The 23,198-nt window shown below is 49.4% G+C and overlaps 4 protein-coding genes across 5 annotated transcripts in view; 3 read left to right on the forward strand and 1 right to left on the reverse strand.

The window, feature by feature from the left end:
- The window catches only part of Iqcc (IQ motif containing C), a 3,972-nt gene extending 1,403 nt beyond the window's left edge, over positions 1-2,569 (forward strand). Inside the window, 6 exon segments of the mRNA XM_027399392.2 lie at positions 484-627; positions 854-1,088; positions 1,291-1,397; positions 1,488-1,620; positions 1,623-2,174; positions 2,177-2,569. Of these exon segments, the coding sequence (XP_027255193.1) occupies positions 484-627; positions 854-1,088; positions 1,291-1,397; positions 1,488-1,620; positions 1,623-2,174; positions 2,177-2,235 (1,230 nt within the window). The 3' untranslated portion in view covers positions 2,236-2,569.
- A 129-nt stretch (positions 2,570-2,698) lies between these two features.
- On the forward strand, positions 2,699-7,243 carry Dcdc2b (doublecortin domain containing 2B). The gene is given in 8 exon segments (XM_027399393.2): positions 2,699-3,347; positions 4,732-4,763; positions 4,766-4,907; positions 5,154-5,300; positions 5,383-5,422; positions 5,927-6,065; positions 6,559-6,662; positions 6,897-7,243. Coding segments are annotated over 8 exon segments (948 nt in total). The 5' UTR covers positions 2,699-3,096; the 3' UTR covers positions 6,990-7,243.
- A 904-nt stretch (positions 7,244-8,147) lies between these two features.
- On the reverse strand, positions 8,148-13,680 carry Tmem234 (transmembrane protein 234). Of its 2 annotated transcripts, none has more exons than XM_027399391.2 (5): positions 13,589-13,680; positions 13,254-13,405; positions 12,611-12,677; positions 8,675-8,767; positions 8,148-8,398 (listed from the first exon to the last, which is right to left on the reverse strand). In XM_027399391.2, exons 1-5 carry the CDS (start codon positions 13,602-13,604, stop codon positions 8,307-8,309), a joined length of 420 nt encoding a protein of 139 aa, XP_027255192.1. In that variant the 5' UTR covers positions 13,605-13,680; the 3' UTR covers positions 8,148-8,306. The 2 variants fall into 2 exon arrangements, with proteins under 2 accessions (XP_027255192.1, XP_027255191.1); XM_027399390.2 differs by having other exon boundaries at positions 8,148-8,401; positions 13,589-13,674.
- On the forward strand, positions 13,592-22,273 carry Eif3i (eukaryotic translation initiation factor 3 subunit I). Its single transcript, XM_027399389.2, has 11 exons — positions 13,592-13,726; positions 13,819-13,911; positions 15,869-15,956; positions 17,443-17,508; positions 18,737-18,886; positions 18,966-19,093; positions 20,422-20,532; positions 20,648-20,737; positions 21,184-21,257; positions 21,901-21,993; positions 22,114-22,273. The coding sequence occupies exons 1-11, from the start codon at positions 13,724-13,726 to the stop codon at positions 22,193-22,195; spliced, it is 978 nt and encodes a 325-aa protein (XP_027255190.1). The 5' UTR covers positions 13,592-13,723; the 3' UTR covers positions 22,196-22,273.
- Positions 22,274-23,198: the final 925 nt, after the last annotated feature.

Genomic DNA, 23,198 nt, shown 5'->3' on the forward strand with positions numbered 1-23,198 from the left:
CCTTTTCTTTCTCTTTGTGTGTGTGTGTGTGTGTGTGTGTGTGTGTGTGTGTGTGTGTGTGTGTGTGTGTGTGTGTGTGTGTGTGTGTGTGTTTGATATGTGTGTGTGTGTGTGTGTGTGTGTGTGTGTGTGTGTGTGTGTGTGTGTGTGTGTGTGTGTGTGTGTGTGTGTGTGTGTGTGTGTGTGTGTGTGTGGTGTGTGTGTCTGTGTGATACCCCTTTTCTTTCTCTTTCCGTGTGTGTGTGTGTGTGTGTGTGTGTGTGCGCGTGTGTGTTTGTTTGTTTGTTTAGATAGATGTTCTCTGTGTAGCCCTGGCTGTCCTGGAACTTGCTCTGTAGACCAGGCTGGTCTCGAACTCAAGCGATCCACCTGCCTCTGCCTGCCAAGTTCATTGCTTAAAGGTGTGGGCCAACAACGCTCGGCTCAAGATACCCATTTTCTAAAAGCATTAAGAGGCATTTCCCCCCTTGTTCTCCACATTAGGCTGGTATCCGGGGCTTTTTGGTCCGGCGTCAATTCCAGAGCCTTCGAGCTGAGTATGAAGCAGTTGTACAAGAGATCGAGGGAGACCTCAGCACACTTCAGTGGACCAGGGGCTGGATTCCCAAGCCCATCTTTCTCCCAGAGGTAGCACAGACCCCCCCCAGGGGGAAGAGGAAAGGAGAGCCTGGTACAGGGCTCTGATTTATTGTATGTGTGGGTGTTTTGCCTGCTGTCTCTACCATGTGTATGCCTGGTGCCCCCAAGGTTTCCTCAGCCTTAACCTATTTGCCCTCTGGACTCTTGTTTCCAGACATCTCTGGGGGGGGGGGTGTAGCCCTTTGATTCTCATGTTTCTTTGCTTTTTCACAAGGCAAAATTTCATCGCTCCTGGAAAGCAGAGAAAGTACCAAACCCAGAGCAGAAACTCTGCAGCCATCTCCCACTTAAAGACTCGGGAAAAGATGGCCTTGTGGAAGACATGCTGAAGGAGGCAGGAGGGAGCCCAGCAAAAGCAGGAAGTCTTTGCCGAGATGACTGCCCCTGGCCTCAGCCTGAGCAGGGCAGGAAAGCCAGAGAGAGCTCCCTGCCTGTGGGGAGCAATGCAGGTACCTCTGCCAAGATCAGGGAAAGCCCCTGATCTCCGGGCCTCAGCCTCCCATCTGAAACATGGAAGGATGTGAAAGAGAAGTTGCACCCTTTCTCACCCCATCCCCTTGCCTGATGAGTGTGGAGGGCTGCCAGGATCTAGGGCTAGTGCCCAGTGTCTACCCCTCAAGACATTCTCCTTTCCTTCTTCCTTCAATGAAGTCACAGATTTAGGATTGTCCCAGAGTCAACAAGAACTCCAGGACCAGCGTAACCATTTGGCCATGGAACTGCTGTGGCTACAACAGGCCATCAACAGTCGAAAGGAGGTAGGCAGTGAGAACCTTTCTAAGCAGGGCAAGGGTGGAGGGAGCCTTCTGCCATGTCTGAGCAAGCTTGCTTCTGTTCTTTCCTAACAGTACCTAATTCTCAAGCAAACACTGAGATCCCCAGAAGCAAGCCAGACCAGAGACCAGCCTAACATGTGCCTGGACCACAGGGGACAGGCCTGTGAGAAGATGTGGTTGCAATCAAGCTGCCTCCCTAAGGACCAGTTCTAAGAGACAGGATCCTAGGAAGGCCATGCCATGCAGATGATTCCTGCCAGGAGGGCAGCCCGCAGCTCCAGAAATCCCCAGACAGTCTAGCCTGTACAGGCAAATATGTGGCTGGGGCAAAGGGCTGGGAACTATACTATAGGAAGGCTGCAACACAGCTGGCTCCAGCATTAGAGAGCCAGGTTGGAGGGGACCGGGTTATCAAAGGGCCAGACCACAGAGGACAGGCTGTTAATGAAACCTCCCTACAGCAGTTGAAACACGTAGAGGGTCAGACCCCTGAGGACCCCAGGTCTAGGAGTCCTTGTTCTAGCAAGGCCATGACACAGCTGCCCACACTCTGTGAGAATCCAAATACTGAGGATAAATACTCCAGAAAGCCAACCTACAAAGAGACTGACTGTCACAGAGCCAGGCCACATGATTTGATTATCTCAGAAGGCCACATTTGGGATGGGACATCAGCAGGACTGGAACAAGGTAGCTTGGCTCTCAGAAGGACTAAACCACCCAAGAGCCAGTACCCCAGTGCTAGGAGTTCCAGGCATGGATTAGCAATGAGCTCAGTCAGGAAGGATGGGAAAACCAGAGGACTCTCCTGTGGAGATGAAGATCTCTGAAGAATTTGTCTTCCACAAGAGGACCAGTGGAGGGGCAGACCATGAGAAGCAGGGCGTCAGGCAAGGGGATCCAGGAGAGGAATAGGTTCCTAAAGGGGATGCTATGAAAAAGTCATAAGGGACCTGATGCCACCTCTATCTCCTGTCCTCGCTCCTGGCCATTGGCAGCTTTCAGGCTGAGCTGCAGGGTTGCGCTGGCACAGGAGAAAGATGAAGGGCATACCCTTTTATCCTCTGCCTGTGGATTAATCCAAATTTCACCTTATCTTAGGGTAAGTAAGGTGGGAGGATCGTGGGGAATAAAGGTTTTTCTTGGGTTATAAACCTGTCTGCTTGTATCTGCTGCCTCTGACCAGGACAGGTTCTGGGCCATCTGGTTCACCTTCCACTCACATGGGGCATCATCCCCAAAGCCAGCTAGCAACCATGGCCAAAGCAGTTAGCCATCCTCCTTGGGAACAGCCCCCAGGCTGATCACCCTTGGTCTCAGTTCAAAGGAGCACGAGCCCCAGAGACATCTGTGTGGGAATCTCTGTCTCCCTCTCACTGAGCCCAGGGTCTTCATTTTGTAATGTAGGCAGACTGGGCTGCAAAGATAGTTCAGTGTTTGCCTAGCAAACAAGGGCCCGAGCTTGGTCCCAACTGCACACAAACGAAAAAAGTGATGCTATCGACCCTACTCTTTTGAAGCACATCAAAGGCAGATCTGAAACCCTGCCTGCCTTCAGGAAAATGCTCCTGTCCAAGGTGCTTGCAGCCTTCTGGATAAGAAGGCAGGACTCCACCTTTGGCACAGCTCCCAGCCCTGACGTAGTAGCTTGGCAACTGCTCTGTGTCTATGAGGACGTACTATGGCAGCCAAGAGAGTACTGGTATATCGAAATGGGGACCCCTTCTTCCCAGGTCGCCAGCTGGTGGTAACCCAACGCCGCTACCCCACCATGGAGGCTTTCCTTTATGAGGTGACGTCAGTGGTGCAAGCCCCATTGGCTATACGTACCCTCTACACACTTTGTGATGGCCGCCCCGTCACTGACCTGGCTGACTTACAGAACGGAGGGCAGTATGTGGCAGCTGGCTTGGAACGACTCCACAAGGTCCAGTGAGTGGATTGGGGCTGGCCAGTGCCTAGGGAGGGTGGGAGCAATAGTGTATCCAGTCCTTACCTCCAAGTCAACAGGCTTATTTTTCCAAAACCTGGGGAGAGGCTGTATTTTAAGAGGGTAAGTGAGAAACCTGCCTGAAGCTGCACCATCAAATCAGCTGAGCTGTAACTCAGACTGCATTCTGTTACTAAGGCTAATGCCTACCACATCCAGGGCAGCCTGTGGGAACAATTTCTGCAAGTCGAACTTTGTTTAGGAATTACTTTACCCCCCACGCCAATTCAGGCCTGCCTCCTGAATTCTCTGTGTAGCCCTGGCTGTCCTGGAATCACTCTGCAGACCCAGCTGGTCTTGAACTCAGAGATCCACCTGCCTCTGCCTCCCAAATGCTGGGATTAAAGGCGTGTGCCACCAACACTTTCCCCTGATGAACTCTGAGACAGGATGAATGTGGTGGTACTCCTAAGGCCAGGCTATCGGGAAAGGCCTACCTGCAGAATGGTCTCCTCAGACCAGCCTTGCAATGATGGAGTCTTGGCTGTGATGGGCATAAACCTGGCTAGCTGGGGTCAGACTTCCTTAAGGTGACCTGGGACCTATCTGTCCTTTCAGCTATTTGCCTCCTGGAAGGAGACACCCAGGTGGGAAGAGCAGCCAACAACATGTAAGTCCGAGGGAGACTGTAGCTTTCGTCATCCCCCTCCTCCTCTTAGGATTGCTCCAACTGGTGGGTGGAACAGTGTCCAGGAAGCAGAAGTTGTCTGGTCCAGGGGACATGCCACACCCACTCCAGAATCTGCTGCTGTCCTGGGTCAGCCCCTACTCAGTCCCTGCCTTTTACCTAATCTCCAGGCCACAGGAATGAGTAAATTGTGAAACATGAGGGCAAAGGACAGGAGTTATGTGACTCGGAATACAGGTGCCCCTTTCAGAGAGGTGTGAGCAGACTGCACAACCAGACTCACCCCTGCTCACTCGCCCCTGCTCACTCGCTCTCTTGTACATTCAGACTTGTCCCTGCTCACTTGCTCTGCTGCACAAGTTTGGTTCCTGCCTGCTCACCCCATGTTCTTAGAAACAGCCAGACCCAACCAAAGTCCTGGACTTTCTCCTGACTTGAAGGCCTGACTTGGATTTCAGGAGCCTCTCATGCCTCCCCGCCCATGTGATGGGGCCTTTGGACAGTTGCTGCCAGCAGACACCCCCTGCTATATCCTGTGAGTACAAGCATCCAGGCGTGGGAGTATAAACTTGTGCCTTAATGATACCAAGAAAATGGCAGTGGGTTTTTCCAGGAGCTCTGTTAGAAGTGGGAAGATTAAAATCCCAACATGGAAGTTGCTCTTGGACCACTTGGTTCCTGTTCCCCTTTCACATGTGGAGTCTCGGGGACCCACCCCCTTACCTGGCTGTTCTTGTCTCAGTGTGTTCAGGAATGGGGACCTACTAAGTCCTCCCTTTAGTCTGAAGCTGTCCCAGACTGCTATCCAGGACTGGGAGATGGTACTGAAGCTGCTGACTGAGAAGGCCACGTTACAGAGTGGGGCTGTACACAAGTGAGTATGGGGACAAGGGAGGTCAAGCACCCAAGCCCCACAGTTTCTATCCGCTCTTAAAGTTGAAAATGCCAAAGGAAGGCATGTTCTCTCCCTAAGCCAGCCCTTCAAGTCAGGACAGAACCTAGGTTAACATTTCCCACAGGACCAAAGTCAGAGGGTCCCCCAAAGAGCTGGACCTACCTCAGTGCCTGCTGGGTAGAGAGCAGCCAGTTATCCCTCAGCCCTTACCACCTCTCCTCCCAGACTCTGCACCCTCAAGGGGCTCCCACTGTCAGCAGGGACTGCTCTGGTGAGTGGCTCTTACTATGTGGCTGTTGGAGAAGAAGAGTTCAAGGCCCTCCCCTATATGGAGCTGTTGGTGCCCAGCCCCTCTCTGTCCATGGGCTGCTGGTATGTTTGTTTGAGGTGGAGGGTCACAGGTCACAGCAGAGGAAATGCCCTCTGCCCACCACAAACCTTTCTTTCACTGCAGGTATCCTCCAGGCCGGAAGTATAAGTCCCACAGGCAGGGGGTAGGTGACAATGGGATGAAGGGGACTGACTAGCTGAGGATCCTATGAAGTAGTGATTTCCCTTTCTTGGGGTAGAAGCTGAAGTTCACAAGCAGAAACAAACAAAAAGACTTATTCAGAGAGACTGTTATGGAGTGGCACATACCATGCCAAATGCCTCCACACTAGGTTGGCTGTTGAACCGGCTACTTGGCACAGCAGGGCCCAAGGGGACCTCCACTCACCATCCCACTCCAGGCCTCCATTCTCCCAGATGAGCCAGTGAGCTTGTGACACCAGAGCGGGAAGCAGCCTGGTTTCACTGGGCATCTCTGGATGCCAGCATCAACTGCACTGTCCCTGGATAGACAGCCCGATAGGAACAAAAGCAGGTGAAGGGGGCAGTCTATCTGGGCACGCAGCCTCTTGCAAGCCTGCCCAGGCAGCAGGGCACACTGGGGAGCAGAATAGGTAATAACAACCAACAAACGGGGTTCTAACTCAGTGTCCCTTCTGTCGGTACAGGGTCACAAGGCCCAGGCAGCTCAACCAGCCCTGCCTTCTCCAAAGGAGCCTAGACAAACTGAGCCATCCACTTTCTACGCCAGATCCCAGCAGTCCATTCAGCCAGCAAGCAAGCTCTCTCCTCTCTCATGTCCATCAGGTGAGGGCCCTATGCTTACACACGTCAGGGACGCACACTAGCTCAGGCCAGTCATCAACACATGCTAGGGGTTTCTACAGGGGATAATGCTTCAGCAGTGCTTTGTGCCAGTTTTCTACCTCATGCCACTTGCTTCTTTCATAAGGAGTTATATAAAAAGTACACGGGGAGGGGAGAAGCTGGAGAGATGGCTCAGTGGTTAACAGCACTGGCTGCTCTTCCAGAGGTCCTGAGTTCAAGTCCCAGCAACCATCTGATACCTTACAACCATCTATAATGAGATCTGGTGCCCACTTTTGGCGTGCAGGTAGACATGCAGACAGAACACTGTATACATAATATTAAAAAAAAAAAAAAGTACACGGGAAAAGACAAGGCTTGAAGCTATGATGAGATGGAATTACAGCTGGGGAAGCAACCGGTACAGCAGGGAAGGCACAGAAGGCCGAGGACCCCCCAGGCTGGGCATCATCCAGTGTTGCCTCCTTATTAGGAGTTAAGGGCGTTTATAGGGCTTCCTACCCAAGGAAGGAGACAGCTGGGGCTCAGGAAGTGGATGATGATGAGAACACCCACACAGAGGAGCCTGTGGATCAGGTAAGCTCGTCAGATTGGGAAACCTCACACTGAGATGGGCAGACCTCTGCTGAAGCCTGGGCTCCCTGGACCCTTCTTCCGCGTGACGGAGCAGATCTCAATCTGAAGGCCTGCCTTCCTGTTTCCTAATTCCTGAGGCTTTCTAGTGTCCAGTCTCCTTTCCTGGCTTGGGGAGCTTCTGGCAGTGTGAATTGGGCATCCACATGGCTCTGCATGTTTCCACTTGTCCACCAGAGGGCAGCAGAGACAGTGGAAGAGGCCTTGTCCCCAAACACCCGCCTGGGCCCAGAGCTGAATCCTCACACAGCCGATACTCCACCATCTTAAGTGCCAGGAACTCCAGACAGAAACTGAGGACTGCCTCTCCAAGCTACCCCAGCCCCCAACTTTCAGCAGCCTGTTTCTGAGAAGCTATGCCTCATTGGGCTCACAGTAGATATGGCCTCCTTAGCCTCTCTCCCTTCATAAACTCAGGAAGTTCTGAGGAGTTGACTTCCTTATGTGATTCCCTGCCAGAGAAAGGCACTACAGGCTGGGTTTAGGAGCAGGCCTGCCACAATAAAATAATATTTGCTAAGCTTTGTTTGCTGCAGATTTATTGAAAGCTGCTACAGGCCAGGTGTTTGCTGTAGCTAGGTGCTGCTCGGCGCACAGCTGTCTCCTTACTTGAGGGAATGGCAGTTGAGCATTTTGCCCAGGGCCAGCTCATTCTTCCATCTGTCATTCTGATGTAATCATTCTCCCTGAATTCCACTGTGACTCAGCTAAGGCACTGCAATGGGGCTGTGGAAGCCTCCAGACACAGGCCTGGTTCAGGGACACAGCTAGCCCTTCCCATGTCTAGAGCAGGCCAGCAGGCCAGGGTGATAGAGGCCAGGTGACAGTTGCCTGAGATGACAGTAGGCAGATGGTTACTGGGGCAGAGGCTGCTCAGGATGGGCATAAAGTCTTTAGTGTGAAATCAATCTCTATCTCTCTCCTTCTCTCTCCCCCTGCTTCTCCCCACCACCCCCCCTCTCATGCAAGAATGCAAGGCCTCTTTCTCAGTGTAGCCCTGGCTGTCCTGGAACTCTCTATGAAGACCAAGTTGTCCTGGAACTCAAGAGATCCCCCTGCCTCTGCCTTCCAAGTGCTGGGATTAAAGGTGTGCACCACCACTCCTGGCTCTAATGCTAAATCTCAACAACAGCTGAACCCACCATAGTTTACAAACCTCCCCAGTCCCAAGGCTGTTTTTTTTTTTTTTTTTTTTTTTTTGTGTGTGTGTGTTTTGAAGCAGGGTTTCTCTGTGTAGCCCTGGCTTGTCCTGGAACTCTGGATCATGCTATTCTTTTTTTTTTTCTCCCTTTCTGGTTTTTCAAGCAGGGTTTCTTTCTGTAGCTTTGAGGCCTGTCCTAGAACTCTGTAGACCAGGCTGACCTCGAACTCACAGAGATCTTCGTACCTCTGTGTCCCAGTGCTGGGATTAAAGGTGTATGCCACCACTGCCCAGCAACCATGCTATTATTATTGTGACTCTGAGGTAGATATGATCTCAGAGATGAGGAGGGTAAGCTCAGAGAGGCAAGCTGGTGCGTCACTCTGCCTGCACCTCAGTGCCAGGTCTGCTGAGCACAGCAGAACGGAAGGTCGGGGATGGCCCACTCAAGAGGACGACGGTTGGTCTTGGGTCTTGGTCACTGAGCTTGTGATGCAAAGTGTGATTCCTATGACGGTGAGCACCATGCCCGCCACTGCTTCTGAGGTAAAGAAAACATCAAGGGATCAGGGGTTGTTAGCAGGACCAAGGAAGAAGACCCACATTGCCTTGTCCTGATTCCCACCCCAGCTGCTGTCCCCAGACTGTCCAAGGGAAGGAAACTGTCACAAGCAAGCAGGAGAAGTTGCTTCAGAGTAAAGGGTGAGATAAGGGAAGGCCTCTCCTCTCCCACCCATGGAAAACAGCCTGGGGAAATGCTCACATATGTCAAGGCCCAAGCAGCTATTTCCTGACATTTGGCAGGTTGACTTACGTTTTCCACCAACATCTTCTCCAAGGACCTTCCCAACAATCAGTGTGAAGACGATAGCCAGAGAGTTACAGATGGGCACAGCTAAAGTCAAATCTGGGAAGTCAGAGAAAGAAAAATCCCTATATGCAAAGAATGCCTTTCTAGGGACAAAATATTCTTCCTCCCTCTTCCCTTCTTCCTTATCATTACAAAAGTAGCACAGAACAGACATGGTGGTACACATAATTTAATCACTCTGGGGGCCAAGCGTAGATGCACGCCTTTAATCCCAACACTTGGGAGGCAGAGGCAGGAGGATCTCTGAGTTCCAGGACAGCCTGGTCTTCATATAGAGTTCCAGGACAGCCAGAGCTACAGAGAAACCCTGCCTCAAAACAACAGCAACAAAAAACCAAAACAAAAACATCACCCTGAAGGCAGAAGTCTGTATGTTCAAGGCCAGCCTGGTCTACCTCAGGAGTTTCAGGACAGCTGGGGCTACATAGTAAGATTCTGTCTCAAAAATAATAAGCAAATAACACTGAGTGTCATGAGGCAGACACTGGGGGACAAACCATGATCCCAGCAACCAGGAGGCTAAGGCAGGAAGATCTCAAGTTTGAGACCAGCCTGGGCCATATAGCCAGACTCTATGAAAAGGTTTGGGGGGTAGTTCCTGGGGAGATACTTATCAGTAAAGTGACAGTGCCTGCCATGAAAGCACAGAGAACTGAATTTGTACCACCCCAGCACCTAGGTAAAACTGGGCCAGGCAGAATGTTCTGTAACCTAAGTGTTGGGAGGTAGGGGTGGCAGAGATGGGTGGAGCCCTGGAGCTAGCTGCCCAGCTAGATGGACAACCATGAGCTCTAGGGTCAGTGAGAGACCCTGACTCAAACACCAGAGTGGAGGGGAATCCAGAAAAACACCTAACATGGGCCTTAGCTTCCACATACGTAAACATGCACTCCTCCATATTCCACACTCACAAGATTAAACCAAGTACAAGGCCAAGTAGGATGGGCACAGTTGTACTCCTAGCACACAGGAAGCAGAGACAAGAGACTGCTTCAAGTTCAAGGCCAGCCTGGTCTACATAATGAATTCTATCCAGGCCAGCAAGGGTTACAAGGAAAACGATTAAAACAAACATGAGCAAAGGAGCTCATTTCCTGAAGAGATGCAAGGAGCATGAACACTTGACCTCTGACATCTGAGGCCAGTGTAGTAGTTTTCTTTCTTTCTTTCTTTCTTTCTTTCTTTCCTCCTTTCTTTCTCTTTCTTCCTTCCTTTTTTTGGTTTTTTGAGACAGGGTTTCTCTGTATTGCTTTGGCTGTCCTGGAACTGGCTTTGTAGACCAGGCTGGATTCTAACTCACAGTGCTGGGATTAAAGGCATGCAGCACCAATGCCTGGTTTGTTTTCTTTCTTTAAAAAAAAAAAAAAAAGATTTATGTGTGTGTTTTGCTTTTATGCATGTGTGATGCATGTGTGAGTCATATCCTTCTAAACAGTGTGAGCCATCACATGGATGCTGGGAATTTTTTTGTTTTTTGTTTTTTTTTTGAGACAGGGTTTCTCTGTATTGCTTTGGAGGCTGTCCTGGAACTAGCTCTTGTAGACCAGGCTGGTGTCAAACTCACAGAGATCTGCCGGCCTCTGCCTCCCAAGTGCTGGGATTAAAGATGTGTGCCACCAATGCCTGGCTTGGATGCTGGGAATTTAAGAGGGGTCTCTTAGAGGGTCTCTTAGAGGGTCCTCTCATAAACACTGAGCCATTTCTCCAGCCTGGTTACACAATAAAAATGAGATCTTGCTAGGTGTGGTAGCTCACACTTGTATTCCCAGCACTAGGGAGGCTGAAACAGGAAGACAGTCATGAGTTCAAGGTAAGCCGCATTCCAGCCTAGACTAGAAAGCAAGACTATCTCAAAAACAGCCAAGACAGTCAATGGTGGTGCCTCTCGAGTGCTGGGATTAAAGGTGTGTTCACCACTATGTGAAATAATCTTTTTTTTAAAGATTTATTTATTTATTATGTATACAGTGTTCTGTCTGCATGCATGCCTACAGGTCAGAAGAGGGTGCCAGATCTCATTTCAGATGGTTGAGTCGCCATGTGGTTACTGGAAATTGAACTCAGGTCCTCTGGAAGAGCAGTCAGTGCTCTTAACCTCTGAGCCATCTCTCCAGCCCTGGAATAATCTTTGTGTACACTGTGAAGATGTATCTTTGCCAAGGTGCCTTCTTATTAGTTTAATAAAAAGCTAAATAGCCGGGGAGGGAGAGGGACCTGGGATTGTCATGTAAAACAAGCTTGTTTCTAATTTAAATAAAAAATTAAAAAAAAAAGCTAAATAGCCATTAACTAGGCAGGAGTAGTATAGAGGGGACAGCCAGACACAGAAGATGCTGGGAAGAAGAAAAACGGAGTTACTAGCTAGGCAGAGAGGAAGCAGTACGGGCACTACAGAGTAAAGGTAATAAAGCCATGGGACAAAAAGTAGATTGATAAAAATTGGTTAATTTAAGTTGTAACATCTAGTTAGTAACAAGCCTAAGCTATTGGCCAAGGTTTTATAATTAGTAAGAAGTCTCTGTGTGGTTATTTGGGTGCTGGCTGGTAGGACAGAAAATTCTGCCAACAATAAATAAATAACTGCATAAATCTTGAAGTTATAGACAGATGTGAGCTGCAATGTGGGTGCTGGGATTTGAACCTGGGCTCACTGGTGGAACAGTCAGTGCTCTTAAATCACTGAGACATTTCTCCAGCCCTCTAAATAAAGTCTTATGAGTACTGAATCTCTTTAATTGAAACTCAAGTATCAGATCTGGATGCCATGTAATCAGGCTCTCTTGTCTTCTTGGGGCTCTTGAGTCTAGGGTGGGCAAAACCACAGCAAGGAGACTTTTGCGGAAGATCAAGAGCACAAGTCTTGGGGGTGGGGTAGAGTTTCTTGTTGGTATTTTGAGACAGGTTGGCCTAGAACAAAAGTATTCCAGGATGTCCATGAACTTCTATCTTCCTGCCTCAGCCTCCAAGTGCCCAGCTTATAGCCATTAATATACAGTTTTAAATCCTCTTTCATTAGCATGATGTAAATTGCCCAGTGTTACAATTTATGAAGATAAGCATGTTTGTTTCATAAGATCATAATACAAATAATCTGATGCATTAGGAACAGTCAACAAACATTTGTAGAAAGGACATTTATATTTATGGAGCCTCTACTGTATGTCAGGCACTCTGCTAGACTCTTCTCACATTCGGAATCAACCTTTACAATGCTATGAGGCCCACTATATACACCAGGAGCCAAAAAAGGGACTTACTCTAGACCAGACAAGTCGCATAGTGGGCTCAGAGGCATCAGAGAGCCTTCTTAGAGGGTGTTTGGTGAACACCTATAATCCTAGCACTCAGAATACAGAGAAATGAGGATCATGATTTGGAAACCAGCCTGTGTTTTTGAGACTCTGTCTCAAAAACAACAAGGGCTAGGGAGACACTCAGTGGGTTAGTGCACTTGATCTGAGTTCATCAGAGAATCTACAAGGTAAAAAGGAGAGAGCCTCTTCCCAAAACTTACCCTATACACACACACACACACACACACACACACACACACACACAGACACAGAGAGAGAGAGAACAAATGCAATGGAAATAAAACTATTAAACAAAAGAAAAATTATCACACACACACACACACACACACACACACACACAAACACACCCCCCAACATAAATAAAACAAGTCAGCACTTATGGCAAAATGAACTTTCCCTGTTCTGCTACTGCACGAGGCTGTCAGACCAGCCCTAGTGTCTGGCCACACACTCATAACCACCCTACTACCCGTGAGCCCAAGGGCCCAAACAGGTATTCTCCCTCACTGACAGGTGTAAGGTTGGCAAAATACGGACCCAGAGGAGGTCCAAGCCAGAGGCCCACCTGTTGATGCCAAGGTCAAGTAGTAGACAAGGGAGCCACTTTGGTTGAGGAGAAAGGGCATCAGGTACTGGAAAGAGGAGAAATCTGTCAGCAATTTCCTGCTCACCCAACAGTCTTATCTGACCTTCTAACACAGTCGTTCTCAGCTTTCCCAATCCTGGGACCTTTAATACAATTCCTCATGTCCTGGTGACCCCCACCCCCAACCATTTCATTGCTACGTATACTACTTCATAGTAGTAAGTACAGTTTTGCCCCTGGAACTGGAATTACAGACATCTGTGCTCTGCCTTGAGGGTGCTGGGAATTGATCCCAGGTCCTCTGGAAGAACAGCCAGTGCTCTTAACCGCTGAGCCATCTCTCCAGCCCCTTGCTTTGTTTTTCGAGACAGGGTCTCTGTGTAGCCTCGGCTGTCTGGGAATTGCTCTGTAGAAGGCTGGCCACGAACTCACAGAGGTCGCCTTTCTTTGCCTCCTGGGTGTTGGGATTCAAAGCGTGTGCCACCACCGCCCGTTCCCTCACTTAGGTTATCATATAGTTTCCATTTTAGCAAGGATAATGCCGAAGCTGCGAACGAGTAGGAGGTGGGCTGGGGTTCTGGCTCTGCGGCTCGTCCGAGGGAGCAGCAGTCCACAGACCCACCTCGGTATTCAAGAAGAGAGTCTTCATCTCCTGCAACAGCTGCCGGGCCCACGTCTGCTCCCGCACTTGCTGCAGGCCGGCGGAGGCCCGCTTCAAGAGCGGCTGCGTGCCACCCCACAGGGCGGCCACCAGCACCAGAGCAAGGACCTGCCCTGAAAGCAGAGGAGCAGAGTCACCCAGGCGCTCCCCGGCCTCCTCCGGCCCGGCGGACCGTCTCCATCTCCCTCCCGCACCGAAGGGGGCCGAGCAGGCCCGGGGCTCAGGGGTGCCGGTGGAGTGAGCGAGCACCCCCAGCCGGAGTCGGTGCCCACGGAGGGGCGGGGCCGGTTACCCACCCAGAGACGCCGCCATGGCAACGCGAGGACCTTCTACTTCCGGGATCCAGGGGGCGGAGTCCCAGCATCCGGAAGTTGCCCCTAGTCCTCTTCCGGTCCCACTCACATTGCCTCTCTGCTCGCGTCACCGCCGGGATGGTGAGTTCCATGCATGTGGTGCTGCCGTCTTGGGGTCCCAATCGGCATGGGACGGGGTTCCCGGCACTGACACTCCCGTTCTGTCCCCACAGAAGCCTATCCTGCTGCAGGGCCATGAGCGGTCCATCACGCAGATCAAGTACAACCGCGAAGGAGACCTCCTCTTCACCGTGGCCAAAGACCCTGTGAGCGGCCGCGCGACCCGGGGCCGGCGGGCGGGCGGGGCGGGGTGGGGCACCCGGAGGGGCGAGTTTGCACCATCCAGACAGTGGGTGCACCAGCTTTACCGCCGGAGGGGAATTAATTCCTCTGAAAAGCAGAGAAAACCACACTTGCCGGGCCGGGTAGGGTAGCGAAACGGATTCTGCTTGAGAGACCTAAGATAAGTTGATGGTTGATAGGAAAGCGTACCCACGGAGAAGAAAAATAAAACTGTGTGGTAGGGAGACTGGGGACTGGGAGAGGATGTGCTCTAATGACTCGAGGATGTGAAGAACCAGAACGGACAACCTCTAGAGTCTGGAGGATAAAGTTGACCCATGTGTCATGATGGGGGTCTTGGGGTTGTAGCCCTGGGTTGGATCCCCAGCACCAAAAAAGGAGGAAAAGGCCTGTTCCTAGGCTTGTCTATTCAGTCCCATGTTGAATCTCCGGGCAGCACTCTTTGGTACTGCCTTTTGAGGCATTTGCACATGGAGACAGTTAACTGATGGTTAACATTGGGTAGTCTGAAGTCAGAGTTTTATGTGAGTCCTAACTCCTGCACCTGCCAGCAGTGAGACATTGAACAAGACATTTAGCCTTTCTAAGTTACTATTTTCCCTTTTAATAAAACAGGGAACTTTACCTCCCTCAACAAATTGAGGTCATTCTTGTAAATAGGTTTTCACTGTACCTGGTGTATGTTAGTCACTTACATTTTATGTTTCTTAGCCATTTTTATTGGAGCTTCACAGCTGCCCTTTAAAGAAAGCTGTTGTCAAGGATGGGGTATCTTTCTGAGCTGGTCTGTGCCTCTCCATCCTCCTGTGTCAGCCTCCCAGTCCTAGGAATATAGGTGTGTGTTACCACACACACAAACACACACACAGCTTGTCTTTTTTTGTTGTTGTTGTTTTTGTTTTTTTTTTTTTTTTGTTTTTGAGACAGGGTTTCTTTTTTTGTTTGTTTTTTGTTTTTTTGTTTGTTTTATTTTCGAGACAGGGTTTCTCTGTGGCTTTGGAGGCTGTCCTGGAACTAGCTCTTGTAGACCAGGCTGGTCTCGAACTCACAGAAATCCACCTGCCTTTACCTCCCGAGTGCTGGGATTAAAGGCGTGTGCCACCAACGCCTGGCCACATGGCTTGTCTTTACCCTTTAAAATATGTATATTTATGTGTAAAGAGTTTGTTTATTTTATGAGTATGGGTGTTTTCCCTGCAGTTTATATTTGCAGTGTATATGCTCCTGCCTGAGAAGGCCAGACGAGAGCATCAGATCCCTGGTACTGGAGTTACAGATGGCTGTGAACTGTCGTCTGGGTGCTGGGAATCAAACCCAAGTCATCAGGACGAGCCAGCTCTCTAGCCCTTTTAAAGATGACAAAGTTAGCTGAGCAGTGGTGGCACACGCCTTTAATCCCAACACGTGGCAGCAGAGGCAGGTGGGTCTATGAGGACAGCCTTGTCTACAGAGTGAGTTCCAGGACAGCTAGGGCTACATAGGATTCAAACAAACAAACCAACAGAAAAAGACAAAGCTAAAAGTTCAGAGGGAAGAAGCACTGAATTTAAAATCATAGTAAGTGACAAAGGAGCACTAGAGCCCATACATCCTCACTGTCATCTGTCCCGATTGTTCAGGACACCAAAGTTTTTTTCTTTTTTTTTTAGACTAGAACTCATCTTGGCCTTTGATTGTTCAGAGAGATGATGAGTCCAGACAGAAGTAGATAGTGAGGATGCTATTGCAGGCCTAGTGTCAATACTGCTTCCCTTTAGGAAGAGAGGAAAACCAGGAGCTGGTCTTCTTTTATCAGCTCTCCTCTAATAAGTGAGCAGAAGGCAGACTTGGCTTGGCTGGAGTCTACAGAGGATTCGTAGGACCAGATAAGCTATTGCCTTTTCTGGGGTGTGACCCATCCTGTTCATTTTACTCTTCCAGACCGTCAATGTGTGGTACTCTGTGAATGGCGAGAGGCTGGGCACCTACATTGGCCATGGTGGAGCTGTGTGGTGTGTTGATGCTGACTGTATCCTTTTTGCTGTGGGTCGGCCAGCCTTCGAGATGCTGACCGTGAGGTTGACATGTTTTGGTGCTCTGGAGAGTAAGGTTCCCTACTCCCAGGTAACTCATTAGTTGGGGAAACGGGACACATTTTAAGTTCTGGATTGAAGGTCAGGACACTCTGAGGTAAGAGAGAGATGAAGGCCCTTTGGGCTGAACTGGGAGATGCTTTAGATGGCTTCCAGGAGAACATGGGCTTAGTCATTTTGTGTGTGCGCGTGCATGCATGTAATGAATCTGTATTGTATACTGGCCCAATGTCAGCGTCAGGTATCTTCTTCAATCACTCTTTAAACTCTCTTATTTATTTGTTTGTTTTTTCAAGACAGGATTTCTCTGTATTGCTTTGGATTCTGTCCTGGAACTCGCTCTGGAGACCAGGCTGGCCTCAAACTCACAGAGATCACCTGTCTCTCTGCCTCCTGAGTGCTGGGACTAAAGGCGTGTGTCCCCACTGCCCAGCTCCTTCTTTTGAAAAGCTTTAGTCTTACTTATATGAGTATTTTTCCTGTGTGTGTGTGTCTGTGCTCCATCTGTGCAGCATATCTGCCACCATGTAGGTGCTGAGGCTCTAACCTAGGTCCTCTAAAAGAGTAGCAAGTACACAAGTGATCTTAACTCCTGAGCCATTTTTTTCTGGTCCCTCCAACCCCACCACCCTGGGATCTCACTGTGTAGTCCTGACTGTCCTGGGACTTGCTCTGTAGACTAGGCTGGCCTTGAACTCAGAGATCTGACTGCTCCTGCCTCCTGAATGCTGGGGTTAAAGGCACATACCACTACCGCCAATCTGTTTTGAGACAAAAACCAGATACAACCTTTCACCACTGAGTCTGGAGCTCACTCATTAGCTAGACTTGGTCATCAAGTCACTGAACTTCCTGTCTTTACTACTCAGTCCTGGGCTTGCAGGCACACCCTGTTCCTGCTGGAGATTCAAACTGAGGTCCTCTTGGTTCCACACCTAGCATTTTACCCACTGAACTGTCACTCCAACACTAATCATTTTTATTTTATTCTGTGTCTAGAAATGGCATGACTGTGTGTCTGTGTGTCTGTGTCTGTGTGTGTGTGGTGTCTGGTGCCCCCAGAGGCCAGAAGGTCATTGACCCCTGGAACTGGAATTGTGAGCCACCATATGGGGGTTGGGACTCTAACCTGGGACCTCTGGGAGAATAGCCAGTGCTCTTAACCACTATGCCATTTCTTTTCTTTTCTTTTCTTTTCTTTTCTTTTTTTTTTTTTTTTTTTTTTTTGGTTTTTTGAGACAAGGTTTCCCTGTGGCTTTGGAGGCTGTCCTGGAACTAGCTCTTGTAGACCAGGCTGGACTCGAACTCACAGAGATCCACCTGCCTCTGCCTCCTGAGTGCTGGGATTAAAGGCGTGCGCCACCACTGCCCGGCTCCCACTGTGCCATTTCTTGAGCCCAAGTTTCTTAACACCTTCTTCAGGGGACACCAAGCATGTCCTTACTGGCTCAGCTGATAACAGCTGTCGTCTCTGGGATTGTGAAACAGGTAAGCCTGGGCTATCCACTTTTCAACAAGAATTGACCAGCTTCAGTGTACCTGTCTAATTAAATATGTTTTGGAGAACTAGAGATAGATGGTTTCCAGTCTATAGATTCAGAGACCTCAAACAAAACAGCCAGGAAGTCACCTGAGGAAAGAAGCTTCATGTTTAAGATAATAAGCCATTCAACTTGAAAAATAAATAAAGGTTGGGAGTGATAATGAGCTATGTTCAAGGAAGGCCACAGAGGGACAGCGGACCTCCTGAGTGGGGAATGGGTGGCCTTGGGAGGTGGGAGCTGGGGCTTTCATTGACAGCAAAGTGCTTTGTCACAAGCAAGAATGAAAGCATGGAGTGTCCGATAAAAGGCTAGGACGAGCCGTGTGTGATGGTACACACCTTATCCCAGCACTGGGAGGCTGAGGCAGGAGAATGGAAAGTTTCAGGTAGCTTGGGGGTAGGGTAGATGAAACAGGAGGCTAGAGCCAGAAAAGCCTTGAGTGTGGAAGAGAAGACCTTAATTTCACATTCTGGGATCGGGGAAGTCATTGCCTTCACTCCTGATCTCAACAGGTTCCAATGGTCATACAGGTGGTCCTGCTTAAACTAATGGGGTCACAAAACAAAACTAGAAGTCACGAACCTGGGAAATGGACTGATAGTGGTGGTGATGGGGACAAGAGGGAGAGTAATCGGGGTATATTATATACATATGTGAAATTCCCAGGCGACAAAATAATTAAAATACAAAACTGCCCGGCAGTGGTGGTGGCGCACACCTTTAATCCCAGCATTCAGGAGGCAGAGGCAGGTGAATTTCTGTGAGTTCAAGGCGGGTTACAGGACAGCCAGGACAGTTACACAGAGAAACCCTGTCTCAAAACAACAAAATAAAAAAAAACTTGGCACACTGAGGAGTCTGATGAACAGGGAAGAATAGTGGACTGGTGGGTTTGAACAAGGTCCAAGCTGTAGAAGAGCTGACAGCCAAGGGGAGGCCATTATATTATTCTCGCTACTGGGTGATTACGTCTGCTTCTATGCTGGGACACGCAGGAGAAACAGTGTGAGAGGGAGACATAGCTGGGAACACGTTACTCTCAGGGTTGGTTCATGAGGAGATGCTGTAGGAGGGAGTTTAGCCTGTCGTCCTCAGGGCAGGAATGCTGTGAGACTCGGTAGGTGAGTGCAATAACATTAGACCAGAGTAACCTAGACCCCGCCTCTCCCCAGGGAAGCAGCTGGCCCTACTGAAGACCAACTCAGCCGTCCGAACCTGTGGCTTTGACTTCGGGGGTAACATCATCATGCTCTCCACAGACAAGCAGATGGGGTACCAGTGTTCTGTGAGCTTCTTCGATCTACGGGATCCAAGCCAGATTGGTGAGGGCTAGGACTAGGGGCGCTGGGGTGGGTGGTGTGACTTCAGATCCCAGGGCCTGACCTCTGCTGCTCTACACAGACACCAATGAGCCCTACATGAAGATCCCCTGCAATGACTCCAAGATCACCAGTGCCGTCTGGGGACCCCTGGGGGAGTGCATTATTGCAGGACATGAGAGTGGTGAGCTCAACCAGTATAGCGCCAAGGTAAGGGGCCAAGTGTTGCCAGATGACATCAGGTGTGGGAAGTACTCAGGCTATGTTACAGTGGTCACAAATAAGCATCTCCTGTCACTAGAGAATCAGACAGCAGCTTAAAAACAGCCAGTACATCCGGCACTGGTGGTGAACACCTTTAATCCCAGCACTCAGAATAGAGCTGAAGTAGTTGGTATACATGAGAATGTGGAGTCCTAGACGGTCATGATTATCGCCACGGTGCACTGTGGAGGCAGAGACATCCTAGTCTACAGAGCCAGTTCCAGGACAACCAGAGCTGTTAGATAGAGAAACCCTGTCTTGAAAACAAAAAACAAAACAAAACAAAAGGAATTGGAGATATAGTAATAAAAAGGAAGGGAAAAATAATATATTTACAGACAGGTGTGGTGGTCTAGAGCTATAACACAGCTGGTGAGAGCTGGGACCAGTGAAACAGGAGAATCAAAAGTTCCAGGCTGGTGGTGCACGCCTTAAATCCCAGCACTCGGGAGGCAGAGGCAGGCGGATCTCTGTGAGTTCAAGGCCAGCCTGGTCTCCAGAGTGAGTGCCAGGACAGACTCCAAAGCTACACAGAGAAACCCTGTCTCAAAAAACCAAAAAAAAAAAAAAAAAAAATTCCAGACTTGAGGGGAGCTGAGGTGAGACACACCTTTAATCCCATTACTTGGGGGCCAATGGCAGGTGGATCTGAGTTTGAGGTCTATGTAGCCAGTTCCAGGCCAGCCGGGTAAAGGTGAAATGTTGTCTCAAAAAAAAAAAAAAAAAAAAAAAATTTCCAGGTGTGCCTATGCTACAGAGTGAGTTTAGGGCCAACCTTAGAAGTTTAGTGGAGAGAGATGCCACAGTGGTTAAGAATGTTTGCTCCTTTTGCCAAGGACCTGAGTTCTGTTCCTAGCACTACATCGGGCAGTTCACAGTTGCCTGGGACTCCAGTTCTAGGGGGATTCAGTGTTGCCTGGCCTGTGGACACTGACACATGTCCTTGGACACATATCCATACACATATTTTTTTGTTTTTTTGAGACAGGGTTTCTCTGTGTAGCCTTGAGTGTCCTGCACCTTGCTGTATAGACCAAACTGGCCTTGAACTCACAGAGATCCCCCTGCCTCCTGAATACTGAGGTTAAAGTCATGCATCAACACTGTTCAGTGTTTGAGTACTTGGGGTATTTGGGGTCGATCAATCCCAAAAATAAAGCTGGCATGGGGTTAGATTGAGGTAAGAAAGGTATAAAATGAAAAGTCTAGCTTGTCTGAAGTTTCTAGGGGAATAGTGGCTTGGGACTCCAGCAAGTCTCTTCTTCCTCCTCCAGTCTGGGGAGGTGTTGGTGAGCGTTAAGGAACACTCCCGGCAGATCAATGACATCCAGCTATCTAGAGACATGACCATGTTTGTCACCGCGTCCAAGGACAACACAGCTAAGGTCAGCCTGGGTATGGGTCTGGTGGAGCTTTGTTTGCCCCTCTGCTGCACATTCAACCAGTCTGACCTGCCCAAAAAGTTGCCCAACCCAGATTCTCCTCCTCCCTTCTCTCCAGCTCTTTGACTCCACGAGTCTTGAACATCAGAAGACTTTCCGAACAGAACGTCCCGTCAACTCGGCTGCCCTCTCTCCCAACTATGACCATGTAAGAAGACCCCACTCATGCTTCCTGCTTCTGGAGTCTGAGTATATGACCAATGCTAGGGCTGTAATTGTTGGGGAATAGTGTCAGAGAAGGGGCACCTAGGATTGTTACAGTGCTGATTGATTGGGCTTAGGGAAGTGAGCTGGGGAAACCTGACATGACTACTCATCCCTTTCTTGAGGATACTCCTGCTGTGGGTGGGAGACCTCAGCCAAGGACAGAAACCTGTAAATAAGTCCTGGTTGTACCTGAACTTTCCTTTCCTTTCCTTTCCTTTTCTTCTCTGCCCCCCCCCTTTTTTTTTCTTTTTTGGTTTTTCAAGACAGGTTTTCTCGGAACCTGTGTAGCTGGCCTCAAACTCACAGAGATCCTCCTGCCTCTGCCTCCCAAGTGCTGGGATTAAAGGCATATGCCGTCACCATCTTTCTGAACTTTCTTTTCTTTAGGTGGTGCTAGGAGGTGGCCAGGAAGCCATGGATGTGACCACAACTTCCACCAGGATTGGCAAGTTTGAAGCCAGGTAAAGGGGAAGCAAGCTCTTCCATATTGAAACCACATAAGGATTGTGACAGATGTCTAATACAGGAAATGAGGACAGCTGGGCATCTGTCTGGCTAAAGTGCCCTGCTGGCAAACCAGGTGCGTCCCTAGCACTACCATTGGGCCGTGGCCCCAAGCCTCTAACACAGTTCCAGTCACTCCAGAGATGGAAGAGCGTGAGTTTCAAAGTCATCCTTGGCCTCAGCCAACTCCTAGCTCACTTGGCTACACAGGACCCTATCTCTAAACAACAGCAGAGATCATGAACTCAGGGCCTAGATGAGCCTGTCTTTTTCTCTGTGCCTGTGATTTCCAACTGTTTAATGGCCAGAGATAGTGTACTCTCCTCAGAAATGTGTGCAGATTAAGTAAATGATTAATATTTAGTAAACTTTAGAGCACTGCCCAGTACATGCCTGGTGTTTGTTGTATATTGAAGCAGACAATTGGGCAGTCTTCCTATAACTTCATTATTTCTTTCCATCTCCTAATTTCTCTACTTTATTAATTTTGTTACGTAGAATACTGTCCTCAACAGTCTTCATTTTTTCAGAGTGCTGCCTCAAGTGTGTTTGAGGAGATGGAGACTAAATAACTGCTCTCCTACCCACCCTCTCTTCCAGGTTCTTCCATCTGGCTTTTGAAGAGGAGTTTGGAAGAGTCAAGGGCCACTTTGGACCTATCAACAGTGTTGCCTTTCATCCTGATGGCAAGAGGTATGGCCCCATTGAAGGGAGTGATCTCAGCGGCCGGGGGTCTCTGCCTGTTTGCTCTGTCTGGCTGCCCAGACTTCCCTTCTCAGCAGCATCTGATCATCACTGCCCATCTCTTAACAGCTACAGCAGCGGTGGTGAAGATGGTTACGTCCGCATCCATTACTTCGACCCGCAGTACTTTGAGTTTGAGTTTGAGGCCTGAAGCTGGATCTCCATCCACCGGGGAGGCTGCTCAAGAGGGTTTTAGACTCTTTAGAAATAAATTAGTTTGGTAAAAATAGTTTCTGGTCAGCCATTTTGCACAGCTTGTCAGGTTCTCCTGCTTCACTGACCCTCTGCTGGCTGAAAGTAATAGGAATACTTTGTTCTGCAGGCTTTCTCTCTGCACCCAGACTCTGCATTGCTCTGGGCTAGCCTGTGTAGCTGGCACTTTTCATCCACCACGGTCAAGAAGCCGCTGCCTAAGAAAGGGCTCAGGCTGATGCATGCTATAGTCTGAGAACCTTCCCTCTTCCTTTTCTGTGGATTTGATGGCTCGGGTGAGCGGGGCCAACTGGACCAGCACAGAAAAGGGGCTGAGGAAACAGAAAGGTAAGGAAGCCCAGCAGGGAGAGAATTCTCCAGGGGAATGCTTAGGGCTTACCTCACCATAGGCTCAGGCTCTGGGGCTCCACAGAAAGCAATGTGGCTAAGGAGTTGAAGAGTAGTTGAACTGAAGGTGGCTCTCAGTTCTAGCACCCACGTTGGGCAACTCAGAACTACCAGTAACCTCAGTTTAATCCCTAGGACCCAGGTGGAAGAGAATCAGCACCTGAGAGCTGTCTGCTGACCTTCGGGTGCCATGACACCTGTGCCTATATACACACCACACACTATAAATATATGTGTAGTGTTTTTGCCTGGTGCCCATGAAGGCCAGAAGAGGATATCAGATCCTCTGGAACTGGAGTTAGACAGTTGTGGGTTACTGTGGATGCTAGAAACCAAACCCAGGTCTTGGGCAAGAGCAGGAACTACTCTAACACTGGACTGTCCACAACCCCTAAATGTATTTCTTTGGGTCTTTGTTTGTTCTGAGACGGGGTCTCTATGTAACCCAAGCTGTCTTGAAAGTCACTATGTAGAACAGGCTGGCCTCAAGCTCTGCGTGCCTCTGCTCCCCAAGTGGTGGGAGTGTACATCACCACAAATGGCTAAAAGTGGCT

The sequence above is a fragment of the Cricetulus griseus genome, chromosome 2, assembly GCF_003668045.3.
Source record: "Cricetulus griseus strain 17A/GY chromosome 2, alternate assembly CriGri-PICRH-1.0, whole genome shotgun sequence".
NCBI lineage: Eukaryota > Metazoa > Chordata > Mammalia > Rodentia > Cricetidae > Cricetulus > Cricetulus griseus.